The sequence below is a fragment of the Oncorhynchus tshawytscha genome, linkage group LG10 (genome assembly GCF_018296145.1).
Source record: "Oncorhynchus tshawytscha isolate Ot180627B linkage group LG10, Otsh_v2.0, whole genome shotgun sequence".
In the NCBI taxonomy this organism is placed as follows: Eukaryota; Metazoa; Chordata; class Actinopteri; order Salmoniformes; family Salmonidae; genus Oncorhynchus; species Oncorhynchus tshawytscha.
The window spans coordinates 16,248,086-16,273,699 of NC_056438.1; the positions used below are offsets into that span (position 1 = coordinate 16,248,086).

Consider the following 25,614-nt stretch of genomic DNA (forward strand, 5'->3'; position numbering starts at 1 on the left):
GAAACTCACCTCTGTGTGGTACATCCTCCACTACTAACACCCTCAGCCCAGGGTGTGGATGAACACACACACACACGTTTATGTGAAATAGATCTGGTAACTTGTGCTCCAGGATGCCCCTGGTTACACATGCAATATCTGTATTTAAAACTCATTTCAAATCAAGCCGTTTCGTTGTGTTAAAAGAATGAGGAAACAAACAGATCAGGATCAGCTTGAAAAGTGGAGTTTTTCCTTTATTGAACCTTTAATAAAACATACACAATGTTGTTGGCCACTAACAATGAGACCCCCCCCCCCACAGCTACATTCTAGTTTCCATAGTGACACACTGATTCAGAGATGGTGAGGGTGTTCTTACTTCTACATGAACATGTGGTATACATTTGTAGGAGGAGCACTGTTTAGGTTGGTGTGTAAATACAGCATCTACAGAGATCTACAGACTATAGTCCAGTGTTTCAACAGACTTTTACATAGCTAGACAACATGGGTGCTTGCACATGTTGAGTGTGACAGAGATTGACAATTCTGTACATTATTTGCTGCAATGATACTTAATGCACTTTTCCATATTCCGCTCTCCAATGTTCCACTTTCCATTTCAATCATTGAATCTCTCGCTTTTCTCACCGAACAGCACTTCATATTTCTATTTCCCCCGTTATCATTCATCATCAGTGTTCTCCTCCTCAGCCCTTCTAGCCTGTATTTGTCACATACTTAAGCTTTCGTTCCATCTGTTTCCCCAGTAAAAAATAAAAAAAATCCATCCCATTCCCACTTTACATTGCACTGAGCAACACAATCAGGAAGTGAAACTCATTAGGACATATACTAATATACATTCTGTTGGCCAAGACACTTGGTATCAGTCTTGGGACTCCTAACTCACAAACCAGACACTTAAAATAGCCAACACAACACAGTACACAGTCAACCTCTTCCCTCCCTGCCCCTCATCAAAGTAAAACCTAACATTCAAATCATCAATCAGAGTTCAACAACAATACCCCGCACATCGTCAATCGAGGTTGGAGCCAGTCACAGACAAGAATAAGACATAAATGATGAGAACATTTGGTGAAGGACTGTCATTGGTTAGATCAGAGATATGTTTTCTGTAAACCAATCAGATTCTTTCCAAACAACATCAAGTTATAATAAAGGATCACTGTTGTATATAAAAAGATAAGGACATATCATGCTCTCATTATTCAGTAAAGGCCAACCAAGGACAGATATCTATGATACGGTACATACGGCATGCCTAATGCTTCCCTCTTACAGAAACAGATGCACTGTATTGTATCATCTTAACTAATACGAGGGCATTACAACTATGTAGAGATAATAATATTTGGCTGGGGGAGAAACGTTGTGCTGTGGTAGACATGTGACCATGCATTTGCTAAAACCAACGCTCAACATAGGAGTACGTTCACCTCCACAGCATCAGTCAGGCTAATAATGTGTTTTTCAGTACCAACACCACCAGATCACGTAAGAGAAATGGGACTTCAGTGGTGGAGTTAAACAGGCATTTGTACCACGCCTTGCTAACAGGCTGCACACGGACTGAGATACACTGGTACTGCTTGTCACGTCAGCATTTCCAGTATATTCCCCAGGTCTGAGATGAACGAAGTTAGCCTGGTCTCGCCATTCATTAGTGCACACCGTACAAAACCTTTTTGCAACAGAAAATGAAAACGAGAGTTTCTTATTGTAAAAATCCAGGTAGTTCCTCCCTGTTTCAGTCCGTTTTCTTCTATTTAGTGCCTAATGAATACAAACCTGGTCTCTGATATGTTTGACCTTTAGCCAACTCTCATCTGTCATGTTCATAGTTGTCTGACAAGGCAACAAACGGAACAGTAGTTGATTAGAGCAAACATATCTGACCAGATCAGGCTATAGATTCAGGGGGAAATTCTAACCTCCATTTTGTCAAAATTTCACTTCCTATCAGTGGGAGACTAAGTGAAAATTGGACTAGAAGTTAGGACACCCATTAAGTGCCGATATTCTCCCCGTTTCTCTCTTCACTTTTCTGACTGTCCTCTTCCAGCGTCTGTCTCCAAATCAGAGGTTCTCCTAACCTCTAACCAGTTTAAACAAGAACCTGTCTGTGCGCTATATACAAAGAAAGAAATAGAAAATAACTTAAACCTGTATATACATAGCCATTCAGATAGCAAAAAGGAGAGGTTAAACTGGTCAGCACTGTTTTTTTCTCCCAGATGATGTTTAAATACAATTACTTGACATCCCAAAAAGATTGTGTACCATCTGTCTTTTACATCACTGAAGTTTCTAACAGCTGTAGTTCATACCTCGTCTTAAAAACGTATATGATTTATATGGCTTTCTTCACTGTGATTTCCATTGAATGGGTTGTTAGCATTTTCAGTAATCATGCCACTAGTGAGCTGAGTGTGATGCTTCTGTAACAGAGTTAGGAATGTACCGTAATGCTCCGCAGCTAGCTTGAAATGTTGCCGATGGAGCTAACCAATTGGTGCCTTTTGTATAGCTCAATCGTGTTCCCACGTTGTCATGGAAGGCGGACACGTGTGTTGCAAAACAGAGGATCACTGGTTTGAGCCAGGGATGGAGACAGGGACGGTGGAGGAAGCTAAACCGTTAGCGGCACACTGACGTCGGTTACACTTCTCTAAGATAGAAATCAGAATAGAACTAGCCTACCTAAGGTTGAGTGTCTGCATGAGAGTGTGCGGGTTAAGATAGAAATTCGTCACACTGCGATAACAATATGGATTCTGTCATGATGCTATGCCTCAGACTCACCATGATGAGTGTCTAGTGCAAAAATTCCACCTTCTAGTAAGCAGCATGCCGTTTAAATAGGATTTTCTCTACTTGTTTGATAGATGCCAGCGAAGTATACAGTAAAGCAGACACAGAGACGTCTGAGTCACTAAAAGCGTCAAGTCAGGTTTCTTTGTTTCTTTAGAAAATATGTCTTGAATGTGAGTGTTGGATCGGAAGTGTTTTGATCGCTTTGGGCGGCAAACTGCCTCTCCTCATTGGGCTTTCCTCCTCCTGGTCCCGCCTCCTGTCTCTGTTTAACCAATCAGGGAGCTGCGTCTTGACAAGTCCACATTGCTGGCACTCAGTCCTCTGCATTCTGATAGGCCGGTGTTGGTGTCCTGGAGAGAGGGAGGGAGAAAATAGAAAGGATGTTTTTATTTATTTATTTAACCTTTATTTAACCAGGTAGGCCAGTTGAGAACAAGTTCTTATTTTCAACTGCGACCTGGCCAAGATAAAGCAAAGCAGTGCGACAAAAACAACAGAGTTACACATAAAGGTACAGTCAATAACACAATAGAAAAGAAAAATAGAAGTACAGTGTGTGCAAATGTAGAAGAGTAGGGAGGTAGGCAATAAATAGGCTCTAGAGGTGAAAATACTTACAATGTTTGATAAAGGGTAGGCACCAAACAAGTGTTAACTAAATCTGACACTAATGAAAGTCAAATCATTTCATTCAGACGTACATCTCAGGAGCTCAGTGACAGCAGTCCTTGGCTGGTAACTAACAGGTTAATAGCTCAGTGACAGCAGTCCTTGGCTGGTAACTAACAGGTTAATAGCTCAGTGACAGCAGTCCTTGGCTGGTAACTAACAGGTTAATAGCTCAGTGACAGCAGTCCTTGGCTAGTAACTAACAGGTTAATAGCTCAGTGACAGTGATGGACGGCTAACACCAGGTACCTGTGAGGGGTCTTCTGCACTCTTGTTGAGGAAGTTGAGGGAGCTGGCTCTCTTCATCCTGAAGAACAGACAGACATTAAGGATTCAATTAGCCTCAATAGAAACAGTGTTATTGCCTGGGTTTTCCTTTAACATTAGGTTACTAACTCAAGTGCCTTGTCGGCTCCCCAATAAAGAACAAACCCACTGAGGCAAACACAAAACTGATTCACACAGTATGAGCAGTGATGGGCTAGGGTGCAGACATACACGCAGTCTCTCTCACCCTGGGTTGCGGGGCTCCTGGGGGCCACTGCCCTGTAGTTTCTTCACCAGCATCTCACTGCTCCTACGCAGCGCTTCACGGATCTTCCCAAAGGAGCCGCTCCGACGCAAAGAACCGTTACCTTCCTGAGAGTACAAGACAACCACTGCATATTAACAGAATGTCATTTTTTATGTATTTATTATTTTCAAAAACGTTTTATTACTTACAGTAAGTACTGTGCAAAAGTTTAAGGCATGTGTGAAAAAATGCTGTAAAGTAAGAATGCTTTCAAAAATATGTTGTTGAAAGAAAAGCACATTTTGTCCATTAAAATAACATCAAATTGATCAGAAATACAGTGTAGACATTGTTAATGTTGTAAATGACTATTAGCTGGAAACGGCAGATTGTTTATGGAATATCTACATAGGCGTACAGAGGCCCATTATCAACAACCATCACTCCTGTGTTCCAATGGTCCAATGTGTTAGCTAATCCAAGTTTATCATTTTAAAAGGCTAACTGATCATGAGAAAAACCTTTTGCAATTATGTTATGAAAACTGTTGTTTTGATTAAAGAAGCAATACAACTGGCCTTCTTTAGACTAGTTGTGTATCTGGAGCATCAGCATGTGTGTTCGATTACAGGCTCAAAATGGCCAGAAACAAATAACTTTCTTCTGAAACTCATCAGTCTAGTCTTGTTCTGAGAAATTAAGGCTATGCCATGCAAGAAATTGCCAAGAAACTAAAGATCTCATATGATGCGGTATACTACTCCCTTCACAGAACAGCGCAAACTGTCTCTAACCAGAATAGAAAGAGGAGTGGGAGGCCCCGGTGCACAACTGAGCAAGAGGTCAAGTACATTAGTGTCCCGTTTGAGAAACAGACGCCTCACATGTCCTCAACTGGCAGCTTCATTAAATAGTACCCACAAAACACCAGTGTTCACGTCAAAAGGTGAAGAGGCGACTCCGGAATGCTGTCCTTCTAGGCAGAGTATCTCTGTCCAGTGTCTGTGTTCTTTTGCCCATCTTGCTAGAAGGCCAGCATCCCAGAGTAGCCTCTGCGGGTACTATTTAATGAAGGCGTCTGTTTTTAATGGGCCTCTGTACACCTACGTAGATATTCCATAAAAAGAAATAAGCCATTTCCAGCTACAATAGTCATTTACAACATTAACAATGTCTACTGTATTTCTGATCAATTTGATATTTTAAAATGGACAAAAAAAAGGTGCTTTTCTTTCAAAAACTAGGACATTTCTAAGTCACCCCAGACTTTTGAACGGTAGTGTACATCAAATCAATATTTGGTGTGACCACCATTTGCCTTCAAACAGCATCAATTATTCTAGGTACACTTGCACACCATTTTTGGAGCTCGGCAGGTAGGTTGGCCCAAACATCTCGGAGAAATAACCACAGTTATTCTGTGGATTTAGGCAGCCTGCTTCTCTCTCTCTTCATGTAATCCCAGACAGACATGATGATGTTGAGATCAGGGCTCTGTGGGGGCCATACCATCACTTCCAGGACTCCTTGTTCTTCTTAACGCTGAAGATTGTTCATAATGACTTTCGCTGTATGTTTGGGGTCGTTGTCATGCTGCACAATACATTTGGGGCCGATCAGATGCGTCCCTGATGGTATTGCATGATGGATAAGTATTTGCCTGTACTTCTCAGCATTGAGGGGACCATTAATTCTGACCAAATCCCCAACTCCATTTGCAGAAATGCAGCCCAAACTTGCAAGGAACCTCCACCATGTTTCACTGTTGCTTGCAGACACTCATTTGTGTACTGCTCTCCAGCCCTTCGGCGAACAAACTGCCTTCTACTACAGCCAAATATGTTGACTCATCAGTCCAGAGCACCTGCTGCCATTTTTCTGCACCCCAGTTCCTGTGTCTTCGTGCATAGTTGAGTCATTGACCTTGTTTCCATGTCGGAGGTATGGCTTTTTGGCCGCACGTCTTCCATGAAGGCCACTTCTGACCAGACTTCTCTGGACAGTAGATGGGTGTACCAGGGTCCCACTTTTCTGCCCATTCTGAGCTGATGGCACTGCTGGACATCTTCCGGTTGAGAAGGGAAGTAAGCATGATGGGTCTCATCTGCTGCAGTAAGTGTCCTTGGCCGATCACTGCGTCTACTGTCCTCAAAGTTTCCCGTATCTTTGTGCTTCTTCCAAAGAGCTTGGACATCTGGAAATCCATGTCTGCCTTGACATTTCTGCCTGGGAGAGACCTTGCTGATGCAGTATACCTTGTGTCTTGTTGCTGGGCTCAGTCTTGCCATGGTGCATGACTTTTGACAGTAAACTGTCTTCAGCAACCTCACCTTGTTAGCGGAGTTTGGTTGTTCCTCACCCAGTTTTATTCCTCCTACACAGTTGTTTCTGTTTCAGTTAATGATTGTGTTTCAACCTACATATTGAATTGATGATCATTAGCACCTGTTTGGTATAATTGTTTCATCATACACCTGACTATATGCCTACAAAATCCCGGACTTTGTGCAAGTGTACCTATGAGAATTGATGCTGTTGAGAAGGCAAAGGGTGGTCACACCAAATATGGATTTGATGTAGATTCTTCTCCTGTTCACTAACTTTGTATTTAGTTACTTGATATATAATATTTTAACATGTCTATTTTTTAAAGCATTCTTACTTCAGAGCATTTTTTCACACCTGTCTAAAACTTTTGCACAGTACTGTATATCAATGTTTTTATCAGGCACAACAATCATCACACTAGATTTAAGCTACATAGGCATTAGTGTCAAAACACTTAATTTCTTCAAACTTACGGGCTATTCACAATATATATCTCAATTGTTTTTTTTCTCTAAATCAATTTGCTGCACAATTATAGGTATATACACTGCATTTCAAACAGTTTTGAATAATTTTATGAATTGTAAAACTATACCTAGGCTAAATAAAAGCCTTCAACCTTAAGACCCACTAATAATTACATTATTTTAACCTGCTGTTTTGAAATAATCACTGATCAAGCATTCAAGTCTACGAAAATGCCCCTTTTCTTACAAATGTAACCAGAACCATGCAAATCCACTAATAATGACCATCTTCTGGTAGCAGGTATTATAGAACATGAACACAGGTCTCATTAACAGCCTCTCAAGCACAAGCCCATGGCTAGTAAGTAGCCAGCTATTCTTTATATTTAAAGTCTGGCCAACTTGGATCTATTTGCTTGCTAATAAGGTAGAACAGTTGAGCTGTTATGAATACACCCTCCAGTCCGTCTCCAACTGTTTGAACAACATAACCTGTTCATTTTGTTTAGTTGTTGAAATCAAATTGCAAATTTAAACTGCTTGTTGTCAGAGAGAAATAAGGTGATATTTAGTTTCTTTGTTGTGAGTGGTAGGGGAGGGGCTTGGTGTCTGTGTGTGAGTGGGAAGGTGCACAGTACACACAGCACAGAAGGAGCGAAGGAGACAAGACCATAAAACATTGATTCTTGCTAACAACATGTATTGGAATTCATTCGATATATAGCCCATCCCAAATTTGACTGTATGTTCACACTTACGAATGCTTCATCTTTCAACAATAATAAGACAAAGGAGGTTCGTACCCCGTTCCACTCTGCTCCGTCGTCCCCCTCACAGTCCCCTCGCTGGGGCCCGTTGAGACCCTCCCGGCTCTGCCGTCGCTCACCCCCTCCTGGGGCCCCATCCTTCAGGAGCTCCACCACCTTACTCTGGTTAATGGCATCTATACCCTGGGGGAGAACATGATAATGAATCCTAAATGTCAGCAGGGTTGAAACAGAGTGTGTGAGAGCTTCAAGACTCTAGACTACAGCCTTTGATAATTGCACTGCCAGTGTCTCAGTGCTTGTACCTTCTTTTTCAGTGATTGTGTAGGACCTGCTTTTTTGAATGATTGCATAGTAAAACCTTTGACTGAATGTGCAGTAACTGATAGTGACAGCGCATCACTGCTACCTGACAGCGCATCACTGCTACCTGACAGCGCATCACTGCTACCTGACAGCGCATCACTGCTACCTGACAGCGCATCGCTGCTACCTGACAGCGCATCGCTGCTACCTGACAGCGTATCACTGCTACCTGACAGCGTATCACTAGTGCCTGATAGTGAATGATTTCACTGTCACTATCAGGTACTAATCATTCACTATCACTATCAGGTACTAGTAATTCACTGTCACTATCAGGTACTATTACTAGTGACAGTGAATTACTAGTACCTGATAGTGACAGTGAATTACTAGTGACAGTGAATTACTAGTACCTGATAGTGACAGTGAATTACTAGCACCTGATAGTGTAGTGCTAGTACCTGATAGTGTAGTTCTAGTACCTGATAGTGTAGTTCTAGTAACTGATAGTTACAGTGAATTACAAGTCCTGGATTGTGTAGTGCCTGATCGTGTAAGTACTAGTACCTGATCGTGTAAGTACTAGTACCTGATCGTGTAAGTACTAGTACCTGATCGTGTAGTACTAGTACCCGATATTGATAGTGTATTACTAGTAACTGATATTGACAGTGAATTACAAGTCCTGGATCGCGTAGTACTAGTACCTGATCGCATAGTACTAGTACCTGATCGCGTAAGTACTAGTACCTGATCGCGTAAGTACTAGTACCTGATCGCGTAAGTACTAGTACCTGATCGCGTAAGTACTAGTACCTGATCGCGTAAGTACTAGTACCTGATCGCGTAAGTACTAGTACCTGATCGCGTAAGTACTAGTACCTGATCGTGTAAGTACTAGTACCTGATCGCGTACGTACTAGTACCTGATCGCGTACGTACTAGTACCTGATCGTGTAAGTGCTAGTACCTGATCGTGTAAGTGCTAGTACCTGATCGTGTAAGTACTAGTACCCGATAGTGATAGCGTATTACAAGTAACTGATATTGACAGTGAATTACAAGTCCAGGATAGTGTAGTTCTAGTACTTGATCGTGTAGTTCTAGTAACTGATAGTGACAGTGAATTACAAGTCCTGGATTGTGTAGTGCCTGATCGTGTAAGTACTAGTACCTGATCGTGTAAGTACTAGTACCTGATCGTGTAGTACTAGTACCCAATATTGATAGCGTATTACTAGTAACTGATATTGACAGTGAATTACAAGTCCTGGATAGTGTAGTACTAGTACCTGATCGCGTAGTACTAGTACCTGATCGCGTAGTACTAGTACCTGATCGCGTAGTACTAGTACCTGATCGCGTAAGTACTAGTACCTGATCGCGTAAGTACTAGTACCTGATCGCATAAGTACTAGTACCTGATCGCGTAAGTACTAGTACCTGATAGTGATAGCGTATTACAAGTAACTGATATTGACAGTGAATTACAAGTCCTGGATAATGATTTACTAGTACTTAATAATGACATTGAATTACTTGCACCTAATAGTTACTGTGAATTCCTAGTACCTGATAGCGTATTCCTAGTACCTGATAGCGTATTCCTAGTACCTGATAGCGTATTCCTAGTACCTGATAGCGTATTCCTAGTACCTGATAGCGTATTCCTAGTACCTGATAGCGTATTCCTAGTACCTGATTGCATATTCCTAGTACCTGATTGCGTATTCCTAGTACCTGATTGCGTATTCCTAGTACCTGATAGTGATAGCATATTACTAGTACCTGACCGTGAATTACAAGTACCTGATTGTGTATTACTAGTACCTGGTACTGAATTACTTGCACCTAATAGTGACAGTGAATTACTAGCACCTAATAGTGACAGTGAATTACTAGCACCTAATAGTGACAGTGAATTACTAGTACCTGATAGTGTATTCCTAGTAGCTGATAGTGATAGCGTATTCCAAGTAACCAATCGCGCATTACGAGTACCCGATCGCACATTACGAGTACCCGATCGCGCATTACGAGTACCCGATCGCGCATTACGAGTACCCGATCGCGCATTACGAGTACCCGATCGCGCATTACTAGTACTCGATCGCGCATTTCGAGTACCCGATCGCACATTACGAGTACCCAATTGCGCATGACTAGTACCCAACTGTGTACCTGACAATGAATTGCTAGTAACTGATAATGTATCACTAATACTGTATTCCCAGTACCTGGTAGCGCATTACCAGTACCTGGTAGCGCATTACCAGTACCTGGTAGCGCATTACCAGTACCTGGTAGCGCATTACCAGTACCTGGTAGCGCATTACCAGTACCTGGTAGCGCATTACCAGTACCTGGTAGCGCATTACCAGTACCTGGTAGCGCATTACCAGTGCCTGATAGCGCATTACCAGTGCCTGATAGCGCATTACCAGTGCCTGATAGCGCATTACCAGTGCCTGATAGCGCATTACCAGTGCCTGATAGCGCATTACCAGTACCTGATAGCAGTGTACCTGATAGCGCATTACCAGTGCCTGATAGCGCATTACCAGTGCCTGATAGCGCATTACCAGTACCTGATAGCGTATTACCAGTACCTGACAGCGTATTACCAGTACCTGCTTGCGTGTCTTGGTAGAACACTCCTCCAGTGTCTCAGCTGCCTGTAATTTACCCTGTCTGCGGTACAGCGCCCCCAGGCTCTTCAGGGTGGTATTGACAGTAGGACTGACAGGAATGAGGTACATGTCAACATCATGTCATCATTAAACCACAATGTTAATATAATTTAAAACACTGAGTTCTGTGTATTTATCTCCCATTCAAATTAAGTTTAATACTAAGTCTCACCTGTCAACTTTGCAGGCCTTGTACCAGCTCCCATACTCTACACAGGGACTAGCTTCCTTCCTCTTCCCCTGAGAGAGAGTGGGGGGCAAGAGAGAAATAGAGAAAGAGATAAGAGAGAGGGGAAGTCTCAGCCTCCAGTATTTATGCTGCAGTAGTTTATGTGTCGGGGGCTGGGGTCAGTTTGTTATATCTGGAGTACTTCTCCTGTCCTATTCGGTGTCCTGTGTGAATCTAAGTGTGCGTTCTCTAATTCTCTCCTTCTCTCTTTCTTTCTCTCTCTCGGAGGACCTGAGCCCTAGGACCTGAGCTCCAGGACTACCTGACATGATGACTCCTTGCTGTCCCCAGTCCACCTGGCCATGCTGCTGTTCCAGTTTCAACTGACCTGAGCCCTAGGACCATGCCCCAGGACTACCTGACATGATGACTCCTTGCTGTCCCCAGTCCACCTGGCCATGCTGCTGCTCCAGTTTCAACTTCCACCTGACTGTGCTGCTGCTCCAGTTCAACTGTTCTGCCTTATTATTATTCGACCATGCTGGTCATTTATGAACATTTGAACATCTTGGCCATGTTCTGTTATAATCTCCACCCGGCACAGCCAGAAGAGGACTGGCCACCCCACATAGCCTGGTTCCTCTCTAGGTTTCTTCCTAGGTTTTGGCCTTTCTAGGGAGTTTTTCCTAGCCACCGTGCTTCTACACCTGCATTGCTTGCTGTTTGGGGTTTTAGGCTGGGTTTCTGTACAGCACTTTGAGATATCAGCTGATGTACGAAGGGCTATATAAATAAATTTGATTTGAGAGGGGAAAGGCCGGGAGAATAGAGGGGCAGTTAGCAGCAGTAGACATGAATTATGACCTTATTATGAAGCCTCAATTATTAATACATGAATATTCTCCGTCTTTATCTCAGTCCTATTGGTCTACCCATCCATCAGAGTTCATAAGCTGCCATTAACAGGTATACAGAAGGACCATGGTTCAGATCAGTCATACTGCAGCCACCTTGCTCTCCTCTCTCTCCTCCGCATGCATCCAGATTGGCTTGTTGTCATCTGCAAGAGAAGAGGATGAAGAGAAGAAGGGATGAGTGGCATAGTTTTATTTGTATATTCATATATTGTGTGTCACGGACCAGAACCATATACCATACGTTATGAACCGTATACCATACGTTTACCATACATTATGAACCGTATACCACGCGTTATGAACCGTATACCACGCGTTATGAACCGTATACCACGCGTTATGAACCGTATACCATACGTTTACCATACATTATGAACCTTATACCACGCGTTATGAACCGTATACCACGCGTTATGAACCGTATACCACGCGTTATGAACCGTATACCACGCGTTATGAACCGTATACCACGCGTTATGAACCGTATACCATACGTTTACCATACATTATGAACCGTATACCATACATTATGAACCGTATACCATACGTTTACCATACATTATGAACCGTATACCACGCGTTATGAACCTTATACCACGCGTTATGAACCGTATACCACGCGTTATGAACCGTATACCACGCGTTATGAACCGTATACCACGCGTTATGAACCGTATACCATACGTTTACCATACATTATGAACCGTATACCATACGTTATGAACCGTATACCACGCGTTATGAACCGTATACCATACGTTTACCATACATTATGAACCGTATACCATACGTTTACCATACATTATGAACCGTATACCATACGTTATGAACCGTATACCACACGTTATGAACCGTATACCATACGTTTACCATACATTATGAACCGTATACCATACGTTATGAACCGTATACCACGCGTTATGAACCGTATACCGCGCGTTATGAAGCGTATACCGCGCGTTATGAAGCGTATACCGCGCGTTATGAAGCGTATACCGCGCGTTATGAAGCGTATACCGCGCGTTATGAAGCGTATACCGCGCGTTATGAACCGTATACCACACGTATACCATATGTTATGAACCGTATACCACACATATACCATACGTAATGAACCGTATAGCAAGTTATGAACCGTATACCACACTTATACCATACGTTATGAACAGGATACCACACATATAACATATGTTATGAACCTTAAACTATATGTTATGAACTGTATACCATATGTTGTGAACCGTATACAACATGTTATGAACTGTGTACCACACATATACCATACGTTATGAACTGTATACCACACATATACCATACCTTATGAACCGTATACCATATGTTATGAACCGTATACAACATGTTATGAACTGTATACCACACATATACCGTACCTTATGAACCGTATACCATATGTTATGAACCGTATACGTTTGGTATAACTTATGCTCCCTCACACGACAAATAAAAGGTATTTGTATTTAAAACCAAAATGGATTAATTTATGGCATATCATTAAAGATTATTCCACCTCAACGCTAACTCCGTGAAACCTACAGTGTGTGTGGGAACACAAAGTGTCCCATGCCAGACCCATGTACTGTGCTCTACTGAGCGTGACAGTGTTTAAGGGTTTGATTGGCTTCAAGGCAGTGCTGCATTAACATGCTTTACACACGACAGATAGCCTGCATTAACCCTGAACTGATTGGCCAGGACACGACCACGCATGGTCAGCCAATGACCACAGGGTTTACAGGGTAGTCCCGGCCAGAATGGACATACTGTTGATTCACACATCTTCTAATGCTACATGAAGAGTTGATGGAGGTCGTTGGTCTGGTGGTAAATGTAGTAGTAGGGTGCATTCCAAATTGCACCCTATTCCCACAGGGCTCTGGTCAAAAGTAGTGCATTACATAGGGAATAGGGTGCCATTTAATGAATAATAATTGATTGGATTTATATAGTGCTTTTCTATCGAGGTACTCAAAAAGCTTTACATAGTAGGGGGAAACTCACCTCATCCACCAGCAATGTGTAGTACCCACCTGGGTGATGCATGGCAACCATTTTGTGCCAGAATGTTCACCACACATCATCTATCAGGTGGAGAGGTGAGGAGTGATGTATGCCCATTAGGAATGAGGCCATGATTAGCTGGGGCCAGGTTGGGAATTTAGGATGCAGCCCTAGCTTGTCAGTGAGTGTTGTGTTAATGTCCACTGTAGGACTGCTGGTCGTAGGAGACTCACTGTTGACTGATCCAAACTCCTTCTCATGTGCTCTGGTTAGGATCTCTTTGTACAGGGACTCAGCATCCTTGAACTTCCCCTGTTTGAGGTAGCATGTAGCCTAGAGAGATGAGATGAAACCTCAAATGGTTTGATGTGAAAATACAACTCAATACACAAGCCAATAAATGTAACAATACCAAGATCGCAAAAAAAAAAACATCAGTCTGTTCAATTTGAATAAACTTGATTAAATCTCTCAGGGGTAATTCATTACTGAAAATATAGCTCGTCAACCCTCTACTACAATGTCTAGAACCCTTCTCCCTCCCTCCCTCCTCACCAGGTTGTTCTTGGTCTTGGCTACGTTGGGGTCGTCAGCCCCCAGTTTGGACTGGTAGATCTCCAGGGCTTGTCTGTAGTAATACTCCACCTCCTCATACTTTCCCTGGTTCTGACACAGCAGGGCCAGGTTGTTCAGCTGCTTGGCCACGTCAGGGTGGTACTTCCCCAGGACCTGAACACATAACCATTTAAATACTTTACCTACAGGAAACGACAAGTCATACATATACTTTCACTTGTGAGTTATCATGGGCTATGAATTTATCTGACCAGGAAGAACTCTGTAATGATCCATACCTTCTCTCTAATCTCCAGGGCTCTCTTACAGAGGGGCTCAGCCTCCTTGTACTTGCCCCTCTTCCCGTAGAGCACAGCCAGGTTGTTGAGAGTGGCGGCTACCGCAGGGTGGTCCTTCCCCAGGGTCTTCTCTCTGATGGCCAGGGCATCGTTCAGCAGGTGGGCTGCCTCTTTGTACTTGTTCTGGTCCCTGGAACAAAACATCTCATGTTAGAAGATGAATACATGTGCTACCTGTAGTTAATCATTAAGTCTTCAAGCCAGCTATTCATCTGAGCAAGTGTATCTAAAACTATCCACACATCCATCCATCCTACACACACACCTGTAGACCAGGGCCAGGATGTTGAGCATGGTGGCCACGTCAGGGTGGTCGTGTCCGGAGGTCTTCTCCAGGTCCTCCAGGGCCTGTTTGCAGAGGGGCACGGCCACCTCGTACCTCCCCTGGGAGGCGTACTGGATCACCAGGTTGTGGAGAGTCCTCAGGCGGGCCGGGATCTCATAGCCACCCTGCTGGGCCGCCACCTCTCCGCTGGGCTGGGCTGGAGAAGGGAGGGGAAACACAGCGGAGAAGGGAGGGGAAACACAGCGGAGAAGGGAGGGGAAACACAGCGGAGAAGGGAGGGGAAACACAGCAGAGAAGGGAGGGGAAACACAGCAGAGAAGGGAGGGGAAACACAGCGGAGAAGGGAGGGGAAACACAGCGGAGAAGGGAGGGGAAACACAGCGGAGAAGGGAGGGGAAACACAGCGGAGAAGGGAGAAACACAGCGGAGAAGGGAGGGGAAACACAGCGGAGAAGGGAGGGGAAACACAGCGGAGAAGGGAGGGGAAACACAGCGGAGAAGGGAGGGGAAACACAGCGGAGAAGGGAGGGGAAACACAGCGGAGAAGGGAGGGGAAACACAGCGGAGAAGGGAGGGGAAACACAGCGGAGAAGGGAGGGGAAACACAGCGGAGAAGGGAGGGGAAACACAGCGGAGAAGGGAGGGGAAACACAGCGGAGAAGGGAGGGGAAACACAGCGGAGAAGGGAGGGGAAACACAGCGGAGAAGGGAGGGGAAACACAGCGGAGAAGGGAGGGGAAACACAGCGGAGAAGGGAGGGGAAACACAGCAGAGAAGGGAGGGGAAACACAGCGGAGAAGGGAGGGGAAACACAGCAGAGAAGGGAGGGGAAACACAGCAGAGAAGGGAGAGGAAACACAGCGGAGAAGGGAGGGGAAACACAGCGGAGAAGGGAGGGGAAACACAGCGGAGAAGGGAGGGGAAACACAGCGGAGAAGGGAGGGGAAACACAGCGGAGAAGGGAGGGGAAACACAGCGGAGAAGGGAGGGGAAACACAGCGGAGAAGGGAGGGGAAACACAGCGGAGAAGGGAGGGGAAACACAGCGGAGAAGGGAGGGGAAACACAGCGGAGAAGGGAGGGGAAACACAGCGGAGAAGGGAGGGGAAACACAGCGGAGAAGGGAGGGGAAACACAGCGGAGAAGGGAGGGGAAACACAGCGGAGAAGGGAGGGGAAACACAGCGGAGAAGGGAGGGGAAACACAGCGGAGAAGGGAGGGGAAACACAGCAGAGAAGGGAGGGGAAACACAGCAGAGAAGGGAGGGGAAACACAGCAGAGAAGGGAGGGGAAACACAGCAGAGAAGGGAGGGGAAACACAGCAGAGAAGGGAGGGGAAACACAGCAGAGAAGGGAGGGGAAACACAGCAGAGAAGGGAGGGGAAACACAGCAGAGAAGGGAGGGGAAACACAGCAGAGAAGGGAGGGGAAACACAGCAGAGAAGGGAGGGGAAACACAGCAGAGAAGGGAGGGGAAACACAGCAGAGAAGGGAGGGGAAACACAGCAGAGAAGGGAGGGGAAACATTACTCAATATGTCTATAGGCATTTGGGAATGAAACCCTGTGACATCAAAGTTAGTGCTCTGCTACAGCTGATGAGGACACAGGTTTGGGTTCTCTATTGCTCTCTGCGGGTGTTGATTACAGTCTCTGGGTTGGACACATAGTAAACATATTTAGATTTTTTTTAAATGATGTTAATCATTTAGACTTGTGGGATTCCCCTATATGGTCCTCTTCTTTATCAATTAATCAATCAAAACAGTCAATTATCATCATACCCTGTCCCTGGTCGTCATCGTTGGGGAACAGGTCGTCCAGGCTGTCTTTAGACGTCTCCCCTGCAGCCTTCTCCTCAGACTGGGACACGTCGTCGTCAAACTTCTTGATCTTGTTCATGAACTCCAGGTGCTTCTTCTCTTCCTCCAGCTGGGCAACACTCTGCTCACTACGCTGCAGCTTGTGCTGGGGGGAGAAGAGGGGGAGAAGAGGGGAAGAAGAGGGGATATGAGTGTGAGGGAGGTGAAGCTCGACAAATGTTTTGCTTTGGAAGGGTATAAAATGATAGCATACTCCAAAATCTAAATTGACGAGATGAGCCCACATCATCGACGGTGTACGTTGGGACATGGACTCATAACGCTTTAATCACTTTGGGTCTAGAAACATCTGAAAACCATTGATATTAGAGTGAACTACCAGTGCAAGCAGTATGTAGTGATATGCTGTACACGTACCTGTGTTCCTGCTAGCTCATCTCTTAACCACTGGTTCTCCTGACACAGTCGTCTGACCTGGGCTCTTAGCTTCTGTTTCTCTGACTCCACAGCACTCAGGTGACCCGACAGGGCAATGATCACCTGGGGAGAGAGAGGGGGAGGGATGGAAGGAGGGGTTAACCCTCTAGAGTCTAAGCCGGGGGGGGGTTCTACTAAGTTATGGAATCCTTATAAGGACCCATTTAGGTATCCCCCAAAACATATAGTCATACAGACGTCTCATGGTCTGCCAAACACCGCTGTCGCTCTGCCACCTTTCACCGCAGATGCGGAAGGCCGATATTGGCGATTGAGACGCAGGCCACGGGAAAAAAAAGAAGATCTCTAGCTTAGACAGATATTTATGGGGAACTATATTATGCTAATTAGATTTCCGCAAGGCCACAGAAATGGATTCAAGAGGGTTAATTGAAGGAACAGAGAAAGCTTTGAGAATGTTTCCGTTTCTAAAGAGTAAGCGGCTAGCCTTGGGGTGATGATCACCTGAAGAGAGGGACTTTGTTTGATCTATTTCATCTGTATTTATCTAGGCAGGTCAATTAGGAGCTAACTCATTTTAAATGACACCCTGGCAAATAGGGGGGGGGTGGATTCAAATAATACAGGAAAGCTTTGATAATGTTTTGGTTTCAAAGGGGGGTCGCGTGTGTATAATATTATTAATTTAGTGGGTGTTTTTTCTGTTCTATTTTACACATGTACACGTGTGTTTTAATACATGGTTTAATTGGAAATGGGTTTTTTGTTGCATATCCTATTATCAACGGAGACTCTGGAGCGATTAGGGTAAGTGCCTTGCTCAAGAGCACACCTTGTCGGCTCGGGCAATCGAAGAGCAACCTTCCGGTTACTAGCCCAACGATCTAACCGCTAGGCTACCTCCCATGACTGACTGCTTGTTGTAACCTATTCTGAGACCAGTGCAAATAACGTCCTCTTTTGGATGACAATAATATATTGTTCTATTCTACTCTATTCAAAATAGGGTGGGGAGGTGAAGGAGGGAGTTGAGTCAGAGGGAAAGCTTTGAATGTCTTTTGGGATGTTCTTTTACCCATTTCATGTTATATCAGTCCATCAGTGTCTAAGGCAGATTCCCACTGGCACCTTCCTACAGGAAGAACAACTCCCCTATTCTCTATAATTCAACGTCCGCTCTTTCTACAAGAGACATTATTCTAAATAAATCCTCTTGTTGAGTCTTAGTCACACAATGTACCACGTCGTCGTCGAGGACCAGAATCATCTTTCCCCCCTTCACTCATGATTTGTCATCATTGCATCATCATCATCCTGTACCTCTAAACCAGAGTAGTAAGCATCTTCCACTCAACCCATCTCTCCTGTCTCTCTTCTCCCCCCCCCCTCACTGAATCCCTCAACCCCTTCTTTCCCCCACATCTCTCTCCTACCTGTGCCTCTCCCAGGCCTAAATCTATGGCCTCCAGGCTCTTCCGCAGCAGGCCTGACTTCTCTTGGGCAGCAGGTGGCTGGGTGCAGTCCAGCAGGGACGTGAGGAGCTGGGCATGCTCCCCTCTGAGTGTCTCCAGGCCCTGCATCACAGTCTTTGTGTTGAGCACGATCTCATCCTGGGTCAGGCGCTCCAGGGCCTCCTCGCTGTGTGGGTACACCATGGTGGACATAACCTGAGTTCACACACACTGGAGGGGAGAGAGATTAGTTTTGAGTTAGCATATTCTTGTTCGAAGCTCTTAGAATCAAGGCTAGTTAGAGGACGAGCCATCTAATCATATTTACAAGACTCAGAAAAAAATTATGTCCGATTATGAGATTATTTCAAGGATGAGCATTAGAGGAACAAAATCCCTCCAAGAGATTATGTTTACACAACTGTTCAGTCTGTTGCCAACAACCAACCATGCCACAGCTCACTCCTCTGGGCCCTCTGCCTCTGTTCCAATGGGGCTCGAATCTTTTGAGCTTGAATAAATCAATTAATGAGCTGTGAGCATTTCAGTTACAAAGCTATTCGATACATAGTTTGCGTGGCACTACCTTTATAGTCAATCTATATCGCGACTCGCGAGAGAAGAGAATTGACTAAATGGACTCATGGAAGTTAAAGACAGGCATCGTCGCAGATTTATAGCTGGACCGAGCAGAAATGCGCGACTCCGCGATTTCTCCTCCACTCCTCTGCTGTAGACGCGCACCTGTTCTCCTCTCGCGTCGCCAAGAGGCCCTCGCCCACACAATCACCTCCCTCCTCCCTTCCCCACCCGCACAATCCATTGACTGCAATGCACCAATATGAGCGATCCCGTAATTTCCCATCCGATTGCCACAACTAACAAATCTCTCAAACGCTGTATGGAACGTTTGACAAATTTGCAACGCTTGTTGTCGATCCATCTTACTGTCAATAGTAGCCTAGTATATGGACCAACACACTTTCGGAATCGCCCCTCTCACGGGATGACAAGAAATGTGAGTCAGAGGATGAATTAAGGAGATCGACAGAGCAGAGCATTACAAGGAAATAAAATACATTCAGTATTTTGAGAGACCTAATCTATTATAAGATCTTGGCCTTTATCATACAAAGAATGATAGGCCTTAATGTCACACGCAGGCTCGTGTCCTATAAAAAAAAAACACTCCGACATGTTTGTAAGCATAGAGGCAGGTTTGAGGCCCAGAACAAAATATGCTTCTGCAAGGGCTTTCTGCAATGGATGCGGTCGTGACAATTTCCCCAACACTTAAAATAAGCGATGACTCGTCGAAACAACGTAGCGAACCAAGAAGAGCTCGATTGGCAACATAGTATAACGTTGGTGATATGACGAGCCTGGTCTGGGAGAGGAGCACAGGTATGATTTTGTAGCCTAACTCTCTCGATTGGACGTAAGAATATAAGCCAATACAATTCATATACTGTTAAAAATACACTGACAAACCTCGTAATGACTCTCAATCCACACGTTACCTTAATCGAAACGGTTCTATTTCCCCCAAGACAAGAGCCGGTAACCTCGAGCTCAAACAAAGCACCACGGACTGTTGTGATGCTCCACTTTGTAAGAGTGGGCTACGCTCCTGAACCGCAAGGCTGAAAAGATAACGGTACCGATATTAACCTGCGTTTACATAAAGATTGACGGTATAATATCACCGATTTTTAAAATGATACGTTTTCTACAGCTAAGCAAATTGTTAAATGTAGTCAGGTAACTTAACAAAAGTGGGTCTGTGCACCACGATAAACATCTATTTACCTTCTCTCTCCCCAGTCCACCCGCCGGTTAAATCCTGATGACACGTTACTCGGTCTGCTGCACTATAAAAATAAACCCACGACACACCACTGGCTTTAATCCCGTTGTATAACGTCGCTGCCGTCTAAAAGCGAGCAAATTCCAAGCAATACATTGTAACCAATTATGCTAGCATGGCTGGCTGGCTAGCTAATGAATTCGAGCCTGCCACGAATTAGCCTAGTCAATGTTCTCGTCTTCCGTAACTTGAACCGGAACAGCGCTCTAAAAACAGGAACACTATTTGCCGTGAGTCGGCATCGTTCTATCCATCCTCAGAATTTGTTTTAAAGATAGTGCGGGACTGGTACGTTCTCTCACAGTTTGAGAAGTGTGTTCCAAGGATGACAGTCGCTACCCGAAAATGGCTGTTGTCCGAATTCTCCCACAATCCACAGCCTCAGCCCTGGCGTTATGACATCACCCCCCCCCCGGGGAAGGGGCACGGTGTCGAGGCAGGAGGTGTTCCCTTTCTTCATTCTAATGTACACATATATTAGGCTATGTAGATGGCGCGATTTTCATGTTTTTAAAATGTACTGATAGGCACACTCCAACACTCAGACAGAATTTACAAACGAAGCATGTGTGTTTTGTGAGTCGGCCAGATCAGAGGCAGTAGATGACCAGGGATGTTCTCTTGATAAGTGTGTGAATTGGACCATTTTACTGTCCCGCTAAGCCTTCAAAATGTAACGAGTACTTTTGGGTGTCAGGGAAAATGTATGGAGTAAAAACGACAACATTTTTATTTACGAATGTAGTGGAGTAAAAGTAAAAGTTGTCAAAAATATAAATAGTAAAGTACAGATACCCCCCAAAACGACTTAAGTAAAAATACTTTAAAGTACTACTTAAGTACTTTACACCACTGTCTAGAGATGCCAGAAAAACTAACTGAATTTACATTTATAAAATAGGTTGTTAATTCCTAGATTACTTTCAAATTAATGAAAATACACCAGAGGACATAAAAATCAGGAGTATTTATTTAAAAAACAATGAACGGTTCCACTTTTCCATCACACAACATAAACATAAAAAAGCAGTACTACAAAAGATTTCAAATAAAAAACAAGGACTAAGATACATTACAGAAGTACATTTGTTTTGTATGTACAAGCATTATTATTGTTTATAGGCAAAAGGCAAAAAAAAGCTGCTGAAGAAACAATGGCATGTGCAAAAATACTCAAAAAATACTCCAAATCCACAAGTGTTAGAATCCTCCCCTCAAACTACTAGCTACCAAGCATAACTATGGTCTATGCAGTGTTACACAAAACCCGATTCCCTTCTGTGATAGGCTGCTATGTTACAAGCAGGGAGATCCTTTCAAATGGGTTCTATTAGAAGCAAAGCTTGTGGAATCCTGACAGAGACTCTAGATCTTACGGTTTGTTCTAGACCTCTCACTCCATTTCTTCTGAAACACATTGTGATGATAGAGGAGAGGAAGGAGATTATTGATAATTAAAGGGATTTATTAATACATCATATTGTTCTTCCCTTCACTAGGGACAGGTGTTTTTCAGGATCATGTGACCTGAACAGGAAGTCTGGGCCCTGGTTATAGGTTTAGACCAAAGACTGTGGATAAATGAAGATATCTTATGTGATAGCAGCTGGGTCTGGTCTACTTAGTTAATTGACTGTATATGAACCAGAAAAAAACGAGGGAACGAGATGTCTTGCTTCCTCTTCCGTCTCTGGTATTGACTATAACCAGGGCCCAGAGTTGTTCTAAGTCACATGGTTAGGAATAACTGCTGTCCCTAGGTTCTGACTGGAGGGAGTACAGCTATGACCGGAAGTTACTTTTTCGTAGCAGATTAGGATACTTAGGTTAAGGTTAGGAAAAAGGTTAGGATTAGCTCAAATTTTCTCCTAAACTGCTATGAAAAGTAACTTCCGGTAGTAGACTATACTCCCTTTGGTCACAACCCTGTCCCTATACATTAGTCATGAAGACCATCACAGCAACCACAGGTCAGTACAGCTAGAGACACAGGTCAGTACAGCTAGAGACACAGGTTAACAAACAGCAGGTCAAGTTAGAGACGACAGTCACACAGGAAGAATAGGCCTAGAGAAGGTAGGAAAAACAACAAACTTGTAAACGGTGAGACTGGTGAAAGACAGGGACTGAACTGTGAACAGGGGAGAGGAGAGACAGAGTAAAACAGTGGAATGTTTCATGGTAACATCTTTTTCTAACATTGAAATACATTATTTTGGAACAAGAATCATGATTTAAAGTTTTGTTTTGTTGTTGTCACCAAAAACACTGAACACCTATATCTACACCTATATCTACACCCTCTCGTCAGCTTGGCTGTTATATCCATGTAACAGACATTTTTGGCAGTGATTTTTTTTTGTCTGTCCCATTCGTTGAATACTTACGATTCCCCTATGAAAAGAAAGCAGTTCAAATAGAATCATATCTTACACTCCTTATTATGCTAATAACACGCTACAAGGCAAAGAGCAGTTGGAGCTCTGGCAGTAGATGTTGCCCATAACGACTGATTCAGGGTCAGGTAGTTTTTAACTCCCCCTAATGGTTATGGTTAGAACTGGAGGGCAGGGTAATCTGATCCTAGATCTGTGGTTAAGGAGACACATCTACACATCATAGATACAACCACGTACATAACATACATAGATACAGTCAGTTAAAAGATGGGTCCAAGTCCAGATGAAGATATGTGTCTGGGTCTAAGCCCGTGGCTGGTGGGCAGCGACACGTAATAAGAGCAGCAGAGTTTGATAGTCTGCTTTGAATAGTGCCACTGCCCTGGCCATATCTCTCTTTGGTACTCACAAGGGAAGTTGCACAAAGTATCCAAGCTCACAGGCTACAAAGTTACAAGGTCAACTGACTATGGAGTTTGGAGAGAGATTATTATGGTGCGTTTGTGTTCAAAGAACAACAGAAAATGCTCTAGTGAAGTAACAGCTGGTTCTGGCCTATAAAAAGTGTTTCATTTGTAAATTAACAGTCCGCTATCTCTCCTGCCATCAGTTTTTTTTTCTCTCGAATTAAACGAGACATTCAATGATAAAATAGGTTTAAAACTTCCAAAAATGGAGTGTTCCGAAATAATGAAGCTTCTGACGACAGTGAGATCAAATAAACGAAGACGCAATCAACTAATATTATCTGCATTCAAATGAAGTTCAGGGGATATCTCCAATGACTGTTGGAAATGCATCCTCGTACTGTGAAATCTTTGCATGCTATCATTCAGACTTATTTGTGGAACATGCATAGCTGTGTATTCATTCTCAGTGAGTTTGAAGGCCTTGGTGCAAAACCCTTCCTTTGTAAGAGCCCCCCCCCCAAAATAGAACAGGGACAGATATTGAGTTAGTTACACGAGATGTTGACGTCACTGCTGAGGAACCTCCTACCTCCAAGTTACCATGAAAATCATAATAATAACAGCAAAATTGGACACAATGGCATTGTAATACTTGACATTGGTCTTAATACTTTACAGTGCACAGGTGGGGTTAGGGCTACAGGTGACCCAGTGCTAAGTTACTCACGACTGGTCAGCGTTCATTTTAGATGCCAAGAGGACTAGTGTGTTGCTTAGAACACATCGTCATTTCATAAAATCAAGAGAACAATGCCGACCACAAGAACTGATTGATAAAGGGACAAGCCTTACAGACAGCAGTAGAGTTTGGACAAACAGTGAGCTCTGAATTTGGAGGACTGGACTGTGCTGTTCACAGAAAGTTACAATGTTGTTACAACATCAAAGCGGAACGTTTCCATTTTTTACTCGTCATATGCATCATATCAACGTATATCATTGATGAGAAAAAAGCTTTTTCTTGTATTTAGGGTGCAGGAAAAGCATTGCTACTGTAGGTGTTGTCTGTTGTCTGTTCCATTTGTCATGCACAGTTCCCCTCCATACCCCATAATAGCCATGTCATTACTGTTAACACAATATGATGTTCTTGTTATAACTAGCACATGGGTGGTGGAGTTTACAGCATGCAGGTCTGGGTTAGAGCACGGATTGACCGTTGGCAGGTTCGATGTGATAAGAGACCTGGTCAGGGTTAAAGGGTCAGGGGTCAAGGGTTCATAATGGGAGTTATTCATGGGGTTGCATCTCATCGTTACGGTTAGTTGAACGGCAGTTAGTTATCTTGTGCTGTGTTCCCCTCATACACACACCACACAGGGAGAGGGGGGCATTTTAATTCATTAAAGTGACAAGTAGCGCTCCACCCCTTCCCTCCATCCTTATAGAGAAATAAGACAAATATAGAAAAAACCCTCCATCGTGATTGACCAATACAAGTGCCATGGCGTTCTGAGAGGCGGGGTCTGTGTGCGTAGGTGGGACGGGACTGGCTGAGGCAAGGGGGCCAAGGGGGAGGGGAAAAGGACCCTAGGAGGGGGGTTTGCTGTAACCAAACAGTCCAACAGGGAAGTACTTGACGTGCGTGGGCCACTGGGCGGCCAGTTGAAAGAACTTGACGTCGTTCCACTCCACTCCGTCTATGGACACTGCAGAGACACACACAGGGAAGGCGACACAGCTAAGTATGGCTGTTGCTCAGACAGAGAACACTTGGGGCTGTGTCCGAAATGGCACCCTATTCCCTATATAGTACACTACTTTTGACCAGGGCTATTCCCTATATAGTGCACTACTTTTGACCAGAGCCCAATGGGCCCTGTATAGGGAATAAGATGCTATTTCTGACACACTCTTAGAGACACTTAAGAGGTCCATTAACACAGCCCATTCTCCATTTCCTCTTTCCTACAACATCCCCAATAAATCATGTTCCCCTCACCCTGGCCTCACTCCACCCTTACCCCGTTTCTCTTCCTCCTCCTCCTATTTTCAGAGATTCCTCTACAGTACACCTTCACTGGATCCTCCCTCCCTCCCTGTGTTATGTTGCTGTACCTTTCAACATGGTATGATGCTGCTTGGCAGAACAGATGAGTCTGCTGATGGCCTCGATGACCTGGCTCTTAGAGTCTACGTCCTTCTCCTTCGGTTTCTTACCCAGGAAGATGGTGGGAACTACAGAGAACGAGAGTGACATCGAGAGAGAGAGAGACAGAGAGTCAATCTTCATAACAATACAATTCAATGCACGGAAGAAAGAAAACCACAACTAGAGGGCATGTATACATTCCACCTC

At 44.1% G+C, this 25,614-nt stretch overlaps 2 protein-coding genes across 6 annotated transcripts in view; both read right to left on the reverse strand.

The window, feature by feature from the left end:
• Window positions 1-210: 210 nt before the first annotated feature.
• Window positions 211-20,873, reverse strand: LOC112260977 (kinesin light chain 2-like). Of its 5 annotated transcripts, none has more exons than XM_042328202.1 (16): window positions 20,389-20,873; window positions 20,100-20,222; window positions 18,562-18,810; window positions 17,108-17,230; window positions 16,652-16,835; window positions 14,849-15,065; window positions 14,524-14,713; window positions 14,225-14,398; window positions 13,903-14,002; window positions 11,744-11,793; window positions 10,737-10,804; window positions 10,505-10,613; window positions 7,605-7,751; window positions 4,007-4,131; window positions 3,742-3,799; window positions 211-3,173 (listed from the first exon to the last, which is right to left on the reverse strand). In XM_042328202.1, exons 3-16 carry the CDS (start codon window positions 18,790-18,792, stop codon window positions 3,090-3,092), a joined length of 1,860 nt encoding a protein of 619 aa, XP_042184136.1. In that variant the 5' UTR covers window positions 18,793-18,810; window positions 20,100-20,222; window positions 20,389-20,873; the 3' UTR covers window positions 211-3,089. The 5 variants fall into 5 exon arrangements, with proteins under 5 accessions (XP_042184136.1, XP_042184137.1, XP_042184138.1 ...); XM_042328203.1 differs by having other exon boundaries at window positions 20,071-20,222; XM_042328204.1 differs by lacking the exon at window positions 20,100-20,222 and having other exon boundaries at window positions 20,749-20,873.
• A 525-nt stretch (window positions 20,874-21,398) lies between these two features.
• The window catches only part of LOC112260978 (phosphofurin acidic cluster sorting protein 1), a 94,956-nt gene continuing 90,740 nt past the window's right edge, over window positions 21,399-25,614 (reverse strand). Inside the window, exons 23-24 of the mRNA XM_042328206.1 lie at window positions 25,374-25,493; window positions 21,399-24,964 (exon numbers count right to left, since the gene is read on the reverse strand). Coding sequence (XP_042184140.1) covers window positions 24,846-24,964; window positions 25,374-25,493 — 239 coding nt within the window. The 3' untranslated portion in view covers window positions 21,399-24,845. The remainder of the gene's footprint in view (window positions 24,965-25,373; window positions 25,494-25,614) is intronic.

Coding starts and splice junctions, on each gene's coding strand:
- LOC112260977 (XM_042328204.1), bottom strand. CDS start 18,792: ATGTCCACCATGGTGTACCCACACAGCGAGGAGGCCCTGGAGCGCCTG. Junction 14,003..14,224: donor CCAAGACCAAGAACAACCTG/GTGAGGAGGGAG, acceptor TCATCTCTCTAG/GCTACATGCTACCTCAAACA. Junction 4,132..7,604: donor ACGGAGCAGAGTGGAACGGG/GTACGAACCTCC, acceptor TTGTACTCTCAG/GAAGGTAACGGTTCTTTGCG.